The following is a 13,266-nucleotide window of genomic DNA, read 5'->3' as shown; positions in this document are numbered from 1 at the left end:
GAGAATAGTGTGAAGTAGATTTTAGAACAGTACCTAGAAAATGACAATGGATACATCTTTTCAAGGAATGGTAGAAAACAATTCAACAGATCTTCCTCTCTACTTTAGCAGAAACATGTATTAAAATTATGTTTAAAATTGAATGTTGACCATAATATAAGTTTAAAATCTTTGATCATGAAAATCACAGATACTTTGCTTTATAAAATCATCCTTTCTTCCAGTGATAAAACTAAAAATTATTGCTGTCCTCTCCTAGGAAAGGATTACAGTATTTTTGAATTTAAATCCATTTACACTTTCACTGTTGCTATGTTAACTTTGAAATCTGTATCCTAATAGGAAGTGACAAATCTCAAGGATGCAAACCAGCTATTGATTCAACAGAAATTAGAACTGCAGGGCAAAATAGATAATGCAAATTCAACTCTGGAACAGGAGAAACAAAAACATCAAGCTGTCAAAGATCAGTTGAAAAAGAGAGAAGAGGAGCTGAAGAAAGAATGTGCTGAAATTGAAGCCAAACTGGTTAGTATATTAGAGAGAATGAGACTGCTGCTTTGTGAATATGTCTTTGGATTCTTCTAGGGACAGAAAAGAAGCAATGGGTTGACTTTAGTTTCACTTTACGCGAGTTTTTAAATGACAAGATCAAAAATCTTTGAGGCATTTAATGTTACAGGAAAATTCTGTGAGGTGACAGCCTTGTCTAGTAGAGTATGTTGATTAAAAGTAGTGATTCTATTACAGTAAGATTATTTGCCTCAATTAAATGTAGGGAATAGGGAAAGAATGCTTTGAAGCTTGTTTTTCATTTTTCCGTTGTTTTTATAGCACACAGAGAAAAAAGACAAAGAAGAAGAAAAACGGAAACATGAGGAAAAGGAGACCAAGCTCACCATGCAGGTCACAGCCCTGAATGAAAACCTGGCTACCATGAAGAAAGAGTGGCAAAGCAGTCAAAGACGAGTGAGTGAGCTGGAGAAACAGACAGATGATTTACGTGGGGACAATGCTGTCTTGGAAGCAACAGTCCAGAATAATCAGGATGAGAGAAGAGCCTTGCTGGAGAGGTAAGCTGTGGTGATGATGATATGGAAGTGTAGTTTGAGAAATTAAGCAAACTGAGAATGAAAACTTGTTTGAGTTGATTTGGCATTCTGTATTCATGCTTTAAATAAAGTCTGCATTTGTTCTTAGTGTCTGGGCTGTGGGTGCAGAGTGCAATCTTCTGCCATCCCTTCCAAAGCACAGCAAGAGGTTTTGGAAACCAACTGTGATCTTTGTGATTGTTCTGTAGAAAATAAGGCAGGCTTATCAGGATCTTTACTTATCACCAAATACACAGCTCTGTGCTTGCTCTCCAAGATTTATGTCCATCTGTGAGAGCCTTCTAAATCCACTGATTCAGATTTAAATTCTCTGAGATTTCAGGTATACAGGCTGTGGCTTCTCAACTGTTGTGTCAACCTTGTAAGGCCTGGCAGAGAGAACTTTTCTTACCTGAGTTAACTGTCCTCCATCACTCTGAGGCTCCCATGCCTTGATTCAGTTCAAATACATGCCCTAGTCATCCAGAAGCCTGGAAGAGACCCCTTTTAAGTAACATAGAATTTGCATAGGAACTCCTAGGTGTGTCCACTACTCTGTTAGGAGACTGAGTGTGTAATTGGATTAGATAGACTAAAATTCACAGAGGAGGCATTTTCTTCCTCTTGGAAACCTGCAGTTTTATTTTCTCCAGTTCTGCTGCTGTCTCTACAATATATTTTTAAGTCTTAGGTAAGCAGAGTGCTTTTCCTTCAGGCAGCAGGGAGGCTTTGCAAGGCAGCAGGAGCTACCCGAATGCAGTGATTTCCAGGGTGGAAGAAACACCTGTAAGACAGGAAGCTTTCTTTGTCCTTATTTCCTGACATGTTTGGTGATGGCAGAGGGGAAAATCTTTGTCAGTACTGTCAAGCTTGGTGATTTGACTTTTGGGCAGTAGACCTTGGAAAAGAATGGGATCAATTCAAGTGAGATCCTCCTTTTTTGGCAATCCCTTGCTGTACGGTGTTGGACTCATCCAGTAGCTGTTTACTTAGCTTGATAGAAAAATACCCTTTGAAATTTGCCTTTGAGCAGCTAACTGAATTTCAGCTGATGGGAGGTGGCCTTGATAGAAGAAAAAGGTTTCTTTTCTGCTCTGTTGCCTGACCTGATCTGCAGCAGCTGGTTTGTGAGAATGTCCTGTTGCACAGGGGTATTTATCAGGGCTTGCTGTTGAGGGACTGCATTCAGCACTGTCCCTGGTTTGGGGTGTAACTGCAGGTGTTGATAAGCTGCAGATACTTAGGAGCAATGCCAGTATAATCTTTAATTGATTGTTACAACAGAATGTTTACCTAGTTAAGGCATCCAAGACCTTTTCAGAACAAGGATTTTTTTGGCTGGATTTTATGCGGGTAGCTTCTCAGTGTGACAACTGGCTCAAAGGACACATAGTGCACATTGTCTTAAATGCTTTGAGCTGACTATTTATTATTTTACCTCAGGTGTATAAAAAGTGAGGGAGAAATTGAAAAGCTTCAAGCCAAACTTGTAGAAATGAAGAAAAAGCTGGATAATACAACTGCTGCCATGCAGGAACTTGGCCGAGAAAACCAGTCATTGCAGGTATAATTTGAAGCTATTAAACCTGGTGATTCTCTATTTGGGACCTTAGGATAATTTCAAATTTGTGTCAGATTAGTGGGTTGCCTTTCTAGAGTGAATTAAGCTTCTATATTTGTGGTGTGTGGTGCTTCTGTCTGTGTGTTATTAAATCTGCTTATAGTTTTGAAGCTTGGAAGGTTTTCTTTCTGAACAAACATAAGGCCTGGGTATCATGATAGAATTGGTGCTTTTATTTTGTAGTGGGTAGTGCATGCTCTGGAAATAGAGGATATTATCAAAAATTAGACATGCATTTTTAAAAAAGCCTGATGCTTTTTTTGCATCTTCTTTATAGATCAAACACACACAAGCTCTCAACAGGAAGTGGGCAGAAGACAATGAGGTACAGAATTGTATGGCCTGTGGAAAAGGCTTTTCCGTGACAGTAAGAAGGGTAGGTGTGTTCTACCCTGTGTCTATGGGGATTTTCTGTTTTTATTGTTTTCAAACTCTTAAATGGGATATAGACTTCAGAAAATGGCCTGAATAGTGTTGTGATTCTCAAGGCATCTCAGAATACAATTATTGTTTGAAGTGCCTTAACTTATTAAAAATAAGGGCTGTGGAGTTTACTTTATTCATGATTCTTTTTCCATTTTAACAGCATCAGTTTATAAACAGTATTAAAATGCTTTAATCCTCTAAGCAAGCAGGCAAAATTATACTGTTTGTAAGCATATTTACAGAAAATGTATTTGTAACCAATCTGAACTAGATTTATGGGTATAAAAGGAATGTAAATGGGTTGAAATCAGGTATGTGTGAAAATATGAGGCATCACCGTGGTCTGGTGCTTTGTGGCTATACATTTGTAAACCACGGAACAGAAGAAACAACTGGATGTGTTCTAGATCTGTAGTCAGACCTTGCTTAAAAAACTGCTGTGGTCAGCTAAGATGTTAGCATCAATTGGCAGGGTCTGCCCTTCATCCAGAGATGAGCACCTCTCCAACAAGTGACTGCAATGAAGTAGATGAGGGATATTTGTGAGGTTCATTTTTGCAGAGCTTCCTGATATAGTTTTAGGTGACTGCCCCTGGCCTGCACTATTTTGGTCATGTTCTTTGAGTAGCCTTTCAACAAAGGCTGCTGGATCCTTTGATTCAAGGATACTTCTCAATGTGAAAGCAGGTAATTACATATAAGAAGAATGTATTTCATGTGACCAGAAAAAGTTCAAGAGAACGAATTCAAGAGGAGAATAAACTTAACCATCAATTTTCTGAAAATGGTATATTCTCTTGACTTAGTGAAGCACTTCTGAATGTTTTACTCATATATCCTTTAGAAAGAATTTACTCAAATTACCTCCTCTGTGCTATGTAACTGCCAATTAAAAATTGACTAATTTTTGAAACATGGGAGTTGATTTGGCTGAGAGTTGACTTGACGTGATAGTGATCACTGCTCTGCCACTGATGATCAGAATGTATGTTTCTTCTCTTTTACAGCATCACTGTAGACAGTGTGGAAATATCTTTTGTGCTGAGTGCTCAGCAAAGAATGCCTTAACTCCTTCTTCCAAGAAGCCTGTCCGAGTCTGTGATACGTGCTTTAATGACTTGCAAGGATAACTGGCTATTGTGAGTGACCAAGAAATATTACACTAAAATTTACTATTTCTGTTGATGCACTTCATTCTGCACTCAGACTACTATTCAGTTTGGACAATGATTGTAACACTTGGCAAAATCTAGTATATTTTAAAATGTTTATTGATACCAAGCAAAACTATTGTATTTTTTGTGAGACATGGGCTCAGATCATCCATAGCTTACTGACATTAATCATGGAAAGAGCTTCTATGTCTAGATTAGAAATATCCAGTTATTTGTAAATAAAGTTTAAACAGAGGAGTAACAATGTATTTTTTTATCTTTTATTTTTTTGTTCAAGAGAAACAGCATTTATGTGATATTGAAGTTTATTCTTGTTTCCTTCAAAGAAAAAGGAAGATGCTAAAACTTGTGAGGATTTTATGTATCAAATGTTGCTATAAAAACAACTAATTGTTGCATTTGATTGCATATCTGATGGTCTTTATAACCCCCTGTGATTTTGGTTTTTTTTCTGTCTCTCTGGTATTTGCATTTTTGTCTCTAAAGTTTGAACTCCACAGTGAGGGTAACAGCTGGACTCAACTTCAACTCAGTTTTATTTGCCCACTTGTCAATCAGTAGTATCAGCATCCAAGTCCTTATCCAATACAGCACTTGGGTGCTGGAACATCTTTATACATACTCTATTGTATAGTTGGTATGTGAGTGTGTCTGTCTCTCTGAGAGAGTATGTGTGGACAAATGATGAGACAAAGTTTATCTGGCATTGTAGCAATATTATATGATACATTACAATATTTCATCCCATGGTGATTGATTTCACTTTTACAAATTTGATTGACACATTTTAACATTCAAGAAATCCTTACATGTGGGTTTTAAAAAGCAAACCAACAATGCTGGTAGAAGCCTGTAGCACATCTTTGCCCCTGTCTATATCCTGGAAGCACTGAGAGATCACTGCAGTTCTAAGGGATATCCAGACCTTCCAAGCCAGGTATCCAACTAAGAAAAAGTATTTTTTGAGACAGCTTTAGTTTTTCTGGCCTTTTCTTCTATCCTTTCCCTCAGCTTTTGGTGGAAGAAGCTGAACTCCTGCTACACCTAACAAACCTCACTTTTCCGCTACTCCATCTGACCCCCATTACCAGGGTAATGGTCTGAACGCTCTGAAGTGTCATGTTAGTTATGTGATTTCGTCTGCTTAGAATGGAAAACTGGCTTCGTTGTAAGCCAAAGAGCTCCAACTAAGAGGCCAATATGCATGATTATAAATATTTATTAATGCTTTCTGTACTGGGAACAGAAGTTTCTTGTAGAGTTCATGTAGGCTCCAGACTTCTTTCTTGTGATTTTGTTTGCACCTCTTCATTTTTGCTTGCCTGTCTCTAACTTTTCTTCCCTTTGTATCTGGTAATTCAAAACTTTAAGATTATTTCTTCTAAGCAGGGGTGCCTTCCAATATTTAGGATTTTTTTTTGTCTTAAATACCCTAATAAGTACTCCATCCCTCAAATGTTTCAGTATCTTACCAAATTTTGCCAGCTGTTGAGAGGAAAAAAGGTTGTCCCCTGAACTCCTCTATTCTTTCCTGAGGCAAGGAATCAAATACTTTCACAATGATGGTAGGTTAGTCATCATTAGGAAGATTTGTTTGCTTTTATCTAGTTTCAGCTCTATATGTGAATGAAGAAGTGTCTCCTTTGTAAAAAAAGTCTTGTCTTGATTAACTGTCAAGTGAAGAAACTTCATCCCTCTACTCCAGAAGAAGTGATCTATATGCTTCATATTCCCTTTTGACTTACCCAGCAAGTTCTACAGCAAGTTCTACTGTCAAGGATTTTTCTTAAAATTGAGTTCTTATTTCCCAAAAGCCAACTGAATAATGTAACTTGTTCTTGTCATTGTAGAAGGGTTTGGGTTACAACAGTGGTTCATACAAAACACTGACCTGCTTTTCTGAGTTGCTTGCTCAAAAAAAAAAATCCCTGCTGCAGCAATTCCATATGAACAGAGCCTCTGGACTCCCTGTTTCTCCTCATCAGTGTAACTGTTTGGCATAAGAGTCTTTTGAATAGAAAATATGAACAGAATCTCTGCCTCTGGGAATTTTTTTTCTATTTATTTATTTACTGAGAGAAACAAAAAAATTGCTTTAGAGTCTTTCTTTGTCTGACTTTAGGAATGTGGGAAAAGTAGAGATGTGACAGTCGTGCTCCAGCCTAGATGCATTCTGCCGTTTTGTGTAACACACAAGAGCCTTGTGTGGTTCTTAGGGTGAAGGACAATCACATAGAACAGGAGGGATTTTTAGAGGGAAGGGAGAAGCTTCCCACAGCTGCCTAAGATCAAAACACAGGAGGCAGAGGAAGATGGAAATCTTTCAGGGGAGCTAGGAAAGTGATTAGAAGATTCAGTTGTGTTTAGGTGTTTTGCTTTTTATTAGGAATGTGTGAAAGCTCACTCTGCAGTGGTAGAAACTCTGGAAGGTTTGTTATTAATGCAACCTTTTGGGATGCCATTGTGTAAAGACAAGAAGAGTCACCTTTCTCAGCAGGCTGCTGAAGCAGCACTTGACTGCAGATCACACCTTGGTGTGGAGCTCTTCAGCTTCAGGGGCAAAACCAGCTGGATTTTTGAAAGTTGCTTTTGCTGGCCAGTTTATATAACCAGCTTTTTGAGGGGATGGAAATGCTTTTTGAACACACATTTGTAGAAAGAAGGATTGTTAAAATCTGGAGGAACAGTGGGGTAGAAACTTTCATGCTTGAGCTTTGATTCTGCAGCAATAGGTTATGATTTCTACAGCTTTTCACTGGAGTGAATTTATGACTCCATTGCTCAGACTTATGCTCCTTCTTTTGTACTTGTAATTCTTAGTGCTGGTCTGTATTTGTGGACAAGCTGATGGTATACTGACTTTATAATACTTGGCTTCACTGCCAGGAAGCTGTGTTCAGGCTCAAGCAAATATCCCATAATAAGGGAAACTGGAAGGTGAAAAGCTGTGTATTTACCAATGTGCTTGCAGAGTCTGACTGTTTTGATCGGCCTGTTTCAGTAGGAATGTGAATTTTTTGTTCCACTGCCTTAAAATCCAAGTAACAGGAAAACCAAGTAAAAAGCCTGGTGACTTTTACCAGAGTAAAATGAAGGATTCCAGGCAAAACAGTTTAATTCACTGATTTTTCAGACTGCAGACACAGGGACAGAGGGGAAAACTAATAAAATGGCAGAAGAGACTGAGTCTTGGAACTGGAGGATGTACAGTGATGTTTTTACAGCCTAGCAATAGGCAGATGGCTCTGATTCACTGAGAAGCAGCCATTATAGAGGAAGAGTTGAAAATAATGGCAAAACCAGCACTCAGACCAGTAGGTTTGAGATCCTCAAGCAGTCTTTGGTTACTAGTCATTACTATGGCATCAGGAATGGGACAGTGAAGTGTGGGCTTTGTTCTTGAAACTGTCCCATCTGCAGGATATTCCATCCACGTTCAGAATTACTTCGAGAGCAGAATGTGAGAGACCAACTTCTTCATGGGCAGAGACAAGCTACAGAAGCTTTTGTAAATGTGTAAAGGACAGTCTTACAAAGGGTGGGGAGAAATTATTTTAACTTCCTGGAGACAACACTTCTCTTCCCAGTCAAAGACCCACAGTCCCCTGCATTTTTGCCCCACAAATGCCAAATCCTGCTGTTCCACTCTGGCCTCATGTCAGCAGCATGGCAGGCTTTTGACCTTAGCTGGCTCTGCTTCACTGTTATTTATTTCTTCTCCCCATGTACTCCCTAATGTAATCTTCCCCCTTCTGCAAAGGTTGAATGAAGAGGATAAAAGTAATGAGTCACAGTAGGAAAAGTTGCTGTCTGGAGATGAAGAGACAAAAGGAATTTTCTGCTGCAGCTTTCAACAAAGGCAAGAGGTTTAGTAGGATCTCATTTTTCAGCTGGCTTCACTGTCTGGTACGAGCCCAAATGAAATGAGGGTGAAATGTGGGTTTTTACCTCTGTTTTTGGAAGGTGTCAAGTAACCAAGTTGCCATGGAGTGTGGAGCACAAGGTACATAAGAACGATGAGGAACTACTTTTGTTGGCTTTGGGACCATTAAGATTGTTTGTGAATCCTCACTGGAAAAGCTTTCTTATTAATGAAGAAAGAAGGCATTTGGGAGCAGAAGCATGAAGTAGCCTCTCTGTGTTTATATTACATGAGCCAGAACAATTGAGCTTTTTCATGCTAGATGTAAGAGAAGTGACATTCATAAAGGTACCTGGAAAACTCAACTGCTTTTCTGGATTGTTAAGTGTCAGTTAAGCATGGAGTGGGAACAAATGCTTGTTGCAAAACTTAAAAAAAATTATGGCCAGTACTCAGTGATGGACAGAAAAATGCTGGAGCTGAAGTTCAAATAGAATCTAAACTATGCCAAGAAGAATGATACCATGGTTTGAGCATGTTGAAACAGATAAATTATTCTTCCAGGTACCACCCCTCCTGCTCTCATATTCTCAGAGAACTAGGAAACAACACTGTCATTTGCACTGTGCACTTTTTGCTGTCTAAGAGAATCTACAGTAAATGGAATGGCATCATGTGCATTGCATGTGTTAGCTGTAGTCATTGGACAGCAGGTTTATAATCAGCTGGATTTTTCACTGTATACATTTGGCCCTAAGGAGAATTGCACTCACAGTTCCTTTTACCAAAAACACAATCATCATCTGAGAGCACATATAACAAAATCATGCTCATCACATGCATGTCTTTGTAGAACTTAATTTTATGATTACAAAATGAGAAAAAGAATTAGTTTTATGTATTTGCAAGGATCTTGCCAGTTGTCCATTTCTTTGGTTTTGAAGTCTTGACCTCAGTATCCCCTTTAGAATAAGTTTAAAATTATTGTCCAAACACAGCATCTCCAAATTGATGTACTTTTAAGAACCAGCTATAATTGCATGTAAGTCCTGCCACTGAAATGTGGTTTTTTCTGTTTCTTTTTAAAGGGACACTGAATAAAAAAGTTTGCATGTTTAGAGAGAACATTAGATACCACTTAAGTTCACAATAATGAAGAGTGTAGGTACTAGGTAATGTAATGAACTCTGCCTATTGTCTGTAGCTCTCCACATACCACGCACTCACTATGCAGTGGATAGAGAAGTGTCTGTGCATTTAGAGATTGATGAAGCCCTGCTACTCCTTTGAATCAATGTGGTATGAAAGCAGGAACCTGGAAGGCACATTTTCCAATTTTCCCTCCCCCTGTGACTGAAACTTAAAACTAAAACCAAATTCGTCTGTATTTCCTGCTTTTTTTTTTTGTAAGGTGGGCTGGGAAAGGATGTTCATTGTTATATATCAACAGGTCAGTGCTGGCAGGTCCAGGCTACTGTTGTTGGCTTTATGGCAGAGTCCTCCATTGTGTCACTCTAGAGCTTGATTCCTGGCACAAAAGGGATGTTTGAAAGAATGTCTCGCTAGGTTAGCAAATACCAGAACTTTTTATAGAAATATATCCAAAATGCTGCTTGTATAGAAATATTCACTTTTGTAAGAAAAGGAAAAAAGTAACAAAAATAAAGTCACATTCCCCACTCCCCCATTTGATGCCATTACACAGGATTTAATTTAAGCTACCTCTCAATATGAAATTCAAACATTAGGTAAGTTTAATAAGGTTTTCTCACTGTCATGTTATGTAAAAGTTATAGTGAATGCCAAAATTGCAAAAGTTTATCACCAAAAAGGAAAAGAGTTGAGTATTTTTTTTAATGTTGATTTGAAAATATCCAACAGTTTCAAGTTATTGTAAATTCTCTTAAATTCTTTTAACTTCTATAGTTTCAACCTTGCAAACACTAGCTGCTGGACAGGAAATAAATTATAACCACAAGCTTTCATAATTATGGTCTGCTGGGTAAAACCAATTTTGTATGGAGCTTTGTCGTTTGGATACAGATAGCCTCAGTCACCAAATGTACCATTCATTTGGTCGTGTTTTTTTTCTTCAGTACTCGAGATGTGAACTTGATGATTGGTGTTCTGTAATGGATGCGTGCCACAAATTACATGGTCTCATTTGCCTCTTTTCTGACTTTTAATGATCAATTTATTATTGCAGATGTGAATATTGTTCATACAGCTTAATTTCTGTATAATTGTATAAAATATAAATGGAAAAATTATAAGTTTTTACTTGGTATTTAGAAGTAATGTATTATAAAAGACTTATGTTGCAGTTTTACTTACAGAGTACTGTATTTCTAAACTGGATCATACCATCTTCGTAGGTGTAGATAGATTTTTTTGCATGAGTCTGTTTTGGTTTTATTTCTTTTTAATTGAAGTTTTACTCTCTTAAGTTCTATTTTCAATGTTTGTGTTTACTATTTGTGATCATGTAGTTGTGCCTTACATTGTGAAAGAATTTAGTCCAGTGTCCACTGTAATTCTTAAACTCCGTGATCTAAAAGGTGGCTGTGGATTTGAATGAGAAGGTGACACCATGCATCAACGGGTTCTGTATTAAACTATGATGAATTGTTGCTGAAATGTCATTTTTGTTTTCTAATCTGTTAAAGAAATGGTTATTATTAATAATAATAATAAAAAATTAGACCTTTCTAATAGACCAGGTTATGTCATTCAAAACTACCTTCCCCCGTTTCAGACAGCAAAGCTACTTTGAAATCGTAGGTATATAGTTTCACAAATGAGCTGTAGGGAAGCCACACATGTAAGAGCAAGCTAAATATTCCAGTTTCTTAGAGTTGCAGGGAGCTGCAACAAAGGCTTTCACATTCCTGAGGACACAGTAATAATGACTGGTTTTGAAATCTGTTTTTTTTCCCCACAGGTGAAATTCAGAGTAGTCTTTTCATTCCCAATAGCTGTGCAAGGCTGCTGAGTATCCCATATTGGATGAAAGTCTTTCTGTCACTGGCTGTGTTCTAACATCGTGTTCGATGCATCTGGACAGTTGGCATAACTGGAAAACTCAAAAGTAGCACTTGTTTTATTTTTTAGACCAATAAAGGTCTCACTTGTGAAATGGAAAACTCTTTCAGGGTGGAACTGTGTTGCAGAGAGAAGCCAGAGGGTTAATATGGGAGATCAGTCTTGTGGCAAAGCTGGTATTGAATTATGGAGGCACAACCAACCAACCATGTTTGGATATGGAAGCAAGGGGCTCTTTGTAGATATTGAGAAAGATGGAGAGGAAAGGTCCTCTCTGAAAGGCAGTTTGAATTGGGAAGCCAATTTCTGCCTCAACTGCTTCCTGAGGTACCTTTGACATCACAGAAGAGCCTGTTGAGCTTGTCTCCATGAAGACAAGCCTGTGTGTAAATACTTCCCCTGGACTGTATTCCTTGGAGACATGCTGGTCTCCAGGAGTGACTGCTTGTCTGGTAAAGTGAGTAGACCTGGCTAAAAGTTGTTCTGGTAAAAAGTGCACAAATTGAAATACCCTCTCCCTTCTGCTGGCTCACAATGCACAGACCTTAGTCTATCAGGTGTGAGTCCTCTGGGCTTAAAATGTCTTTGTCCTGTCAGCACTGGTTTCAGGATGCTGTGAGGTTCTGGTGAGCCTTGGTGTGATGCAGTGTGCAGCTGAGCATGGTATTGGGGGATGGAGCACAGTTATGTCAGCCAAGTTGTGGCGAGGCATTGGCAGCTTGTGTGATGCCCTGGTGCAGGTCTGTCTGCACTCTGTTCTGCCTTCCTGCTTCACACATTCACCACTTGGCATGGAGCCTGATGGTTGTTCCTTTCCCAGGAAGCTGTGACAAAATCATGCCCATGATAGACACAGGGGCAGAGCAGGAATTTGTGTATCACAGTGGCCAGGCTGTGTCTGGAGAGCACTGGACCAGGTAAATGCATACATATGTATAAATATATACACACGTTCAGTATTAATGCAAAAAACATCCTGTGATGTTACAGGTTAGTGCTTAGAGACACGTAAGTATCAGAAGCTATGGCTACACAATTCTAATTTAATGAAATTTATTAATACAGTTTGAATGATGCAATAACCCTTCTAAACTTCTGTGGTGGATGAGTTCTCCATACCAACACAGGGGTTTTTTCCCTGTCATGCTTTCTAGGAAAAGACAAACTCTGTTAAAACTTCCCTGGGTGGCAAGAGCCTTCCCTAGGTGAAGCAAAGGAGCATCTAGGAGCGATATATTTGTTGCATGGCTCATTCCCCTCCTCCAATTTATTCCTACGTGGTGTGGTCTTATGCACCATACTTTTGTCAAGTCAGAAATGTTAGATTCAGAGACCTAAGGCATTCTGAAAGAAAGAACTATATTATCACCACAATAGTCTGGCTCTGTCAGTGCAGTGCTGACATTATCAAATTTCAGAGGATTCAGCAGGGAAGCAGAAAGTAGTGTGTTTCTTGGTTTCATGTTTTGTGGTGTAATTGGAGATTGCTGTTTCTATCTGTGACATCCATGCTTTCTGTAACAAGAGAAAATATTTGTAAACAAAGACAACCTATAAAATTTCCAGTAAGTTAGATGCATAAACATCCAGAGCTTTTAGTTTTGTTTATCCTCTCTTTAAGCTTGTGCTCGTAATTGCTGAAGGAAACATGAATTATCCCACAACTGAGACCCTCCCAGTTGTTCAGGCTACTGAAATCTGTGTCTGGGGACAGGGATTTCCAGTGAATATTTCCATTTTTGGTTGGCAGGCAGGATTTTAATGCTCTGCTTGTAATGGTGAAGTTTGTTGCAGGCTATTTCGCCCCTTTCTGTATAATGTTTATTCATTAGTTTAATACTGTCCCTGAAGTTTGGGTTCCTCATTTTTCTGATTAAGACAGCTCCAGTCCTATCAGTATCACAAGTTCTGTCCCCCTCCAAAATCTGCCATGTGCTGCCAACTGAATTTCAGTTTCTATTATCATGCTGACAGCATTCAGGTCTATTTTTGCTGTCATCCAGGTATGAGGACAGGGGGTGATGGAAATATAATTTCAAATATGTAACT

At 38.6% G+C, this 13,266-nt stretch overlaps 2 protein-coding genes across 6 annotated transcripts in view; one reads left to right on the top strand and one right to left on the bottom strand.

Annotated features, from left to right (window-relative positions):
• EEA1 (early endosome antigen 1) overlaps positions 1–10,889 on the top strand; it is a 75,914-nt gene extending 65,025 nt beyond the window's left edge. For all 5 annotated transcript variants that reach the window (XM_088165053.1, XM_014889159.2, XM_014889145.2 and 2 more), the window contains 5 exons: positions 343–528; positions 835–1,073; positions 2,535–2,655; positions 2,990–3,088; positions 4,146–10,889. In XM_088165053.1, coding sequence (XP_088021179.1) covers positions 343–528; positions 835–1,073; positions 2,535–2,655; positions 2,990–3,088; positions 4,146–4,268 — 768 coding nt within the window. In that variant the 3' untranslated portion in view covers positions 4,269–10,889. The remainder of the gene's footprint in view (positions 1–342; positions 529–834; positions 1,074–2,534; positions 2,656–2,989; positions 3,089–4,145) is intronic.
• PLEKHG7 (pleckstrin homology and RhoGEF domain containing G7) overlaps positions 9,907–13,266 on the bottom strand; it is a 31,184-nt gene continuing 27,824 nt past the window's right edge. Inside the window, exon 15 of the mRNA XM_088166060.1 lies at positions 9,907–12,732. Coding sequence (XP_088022186.1) covers positions 12,625–12,732 — 108 coding nt within the window. The 3' untranslated portion in view covers positions 9,907–12,624. The remainder of the gene's footprint in view (positions 12,733–13,266) is intronic.

This window comes from Sturnus vulgaris, chromosome 5, assembly GCF_052056855.1.
Source record: "Sturnus vulgaris isolate bStuVul1 chromosome 5, bStuVul1.hap1, whole genome shotgun sequence".
NCBI lineage: Eukaryota > Metazoa > Chordata > Aves > Passeriformes > Sturnidae > Sturnus > Sturnus vulgaris.
The sequence above is the reverse complement of the archived record's forward strand: the minus strand, read 5'-3'. Positions and strand labels throughout refer to the sequence as shown.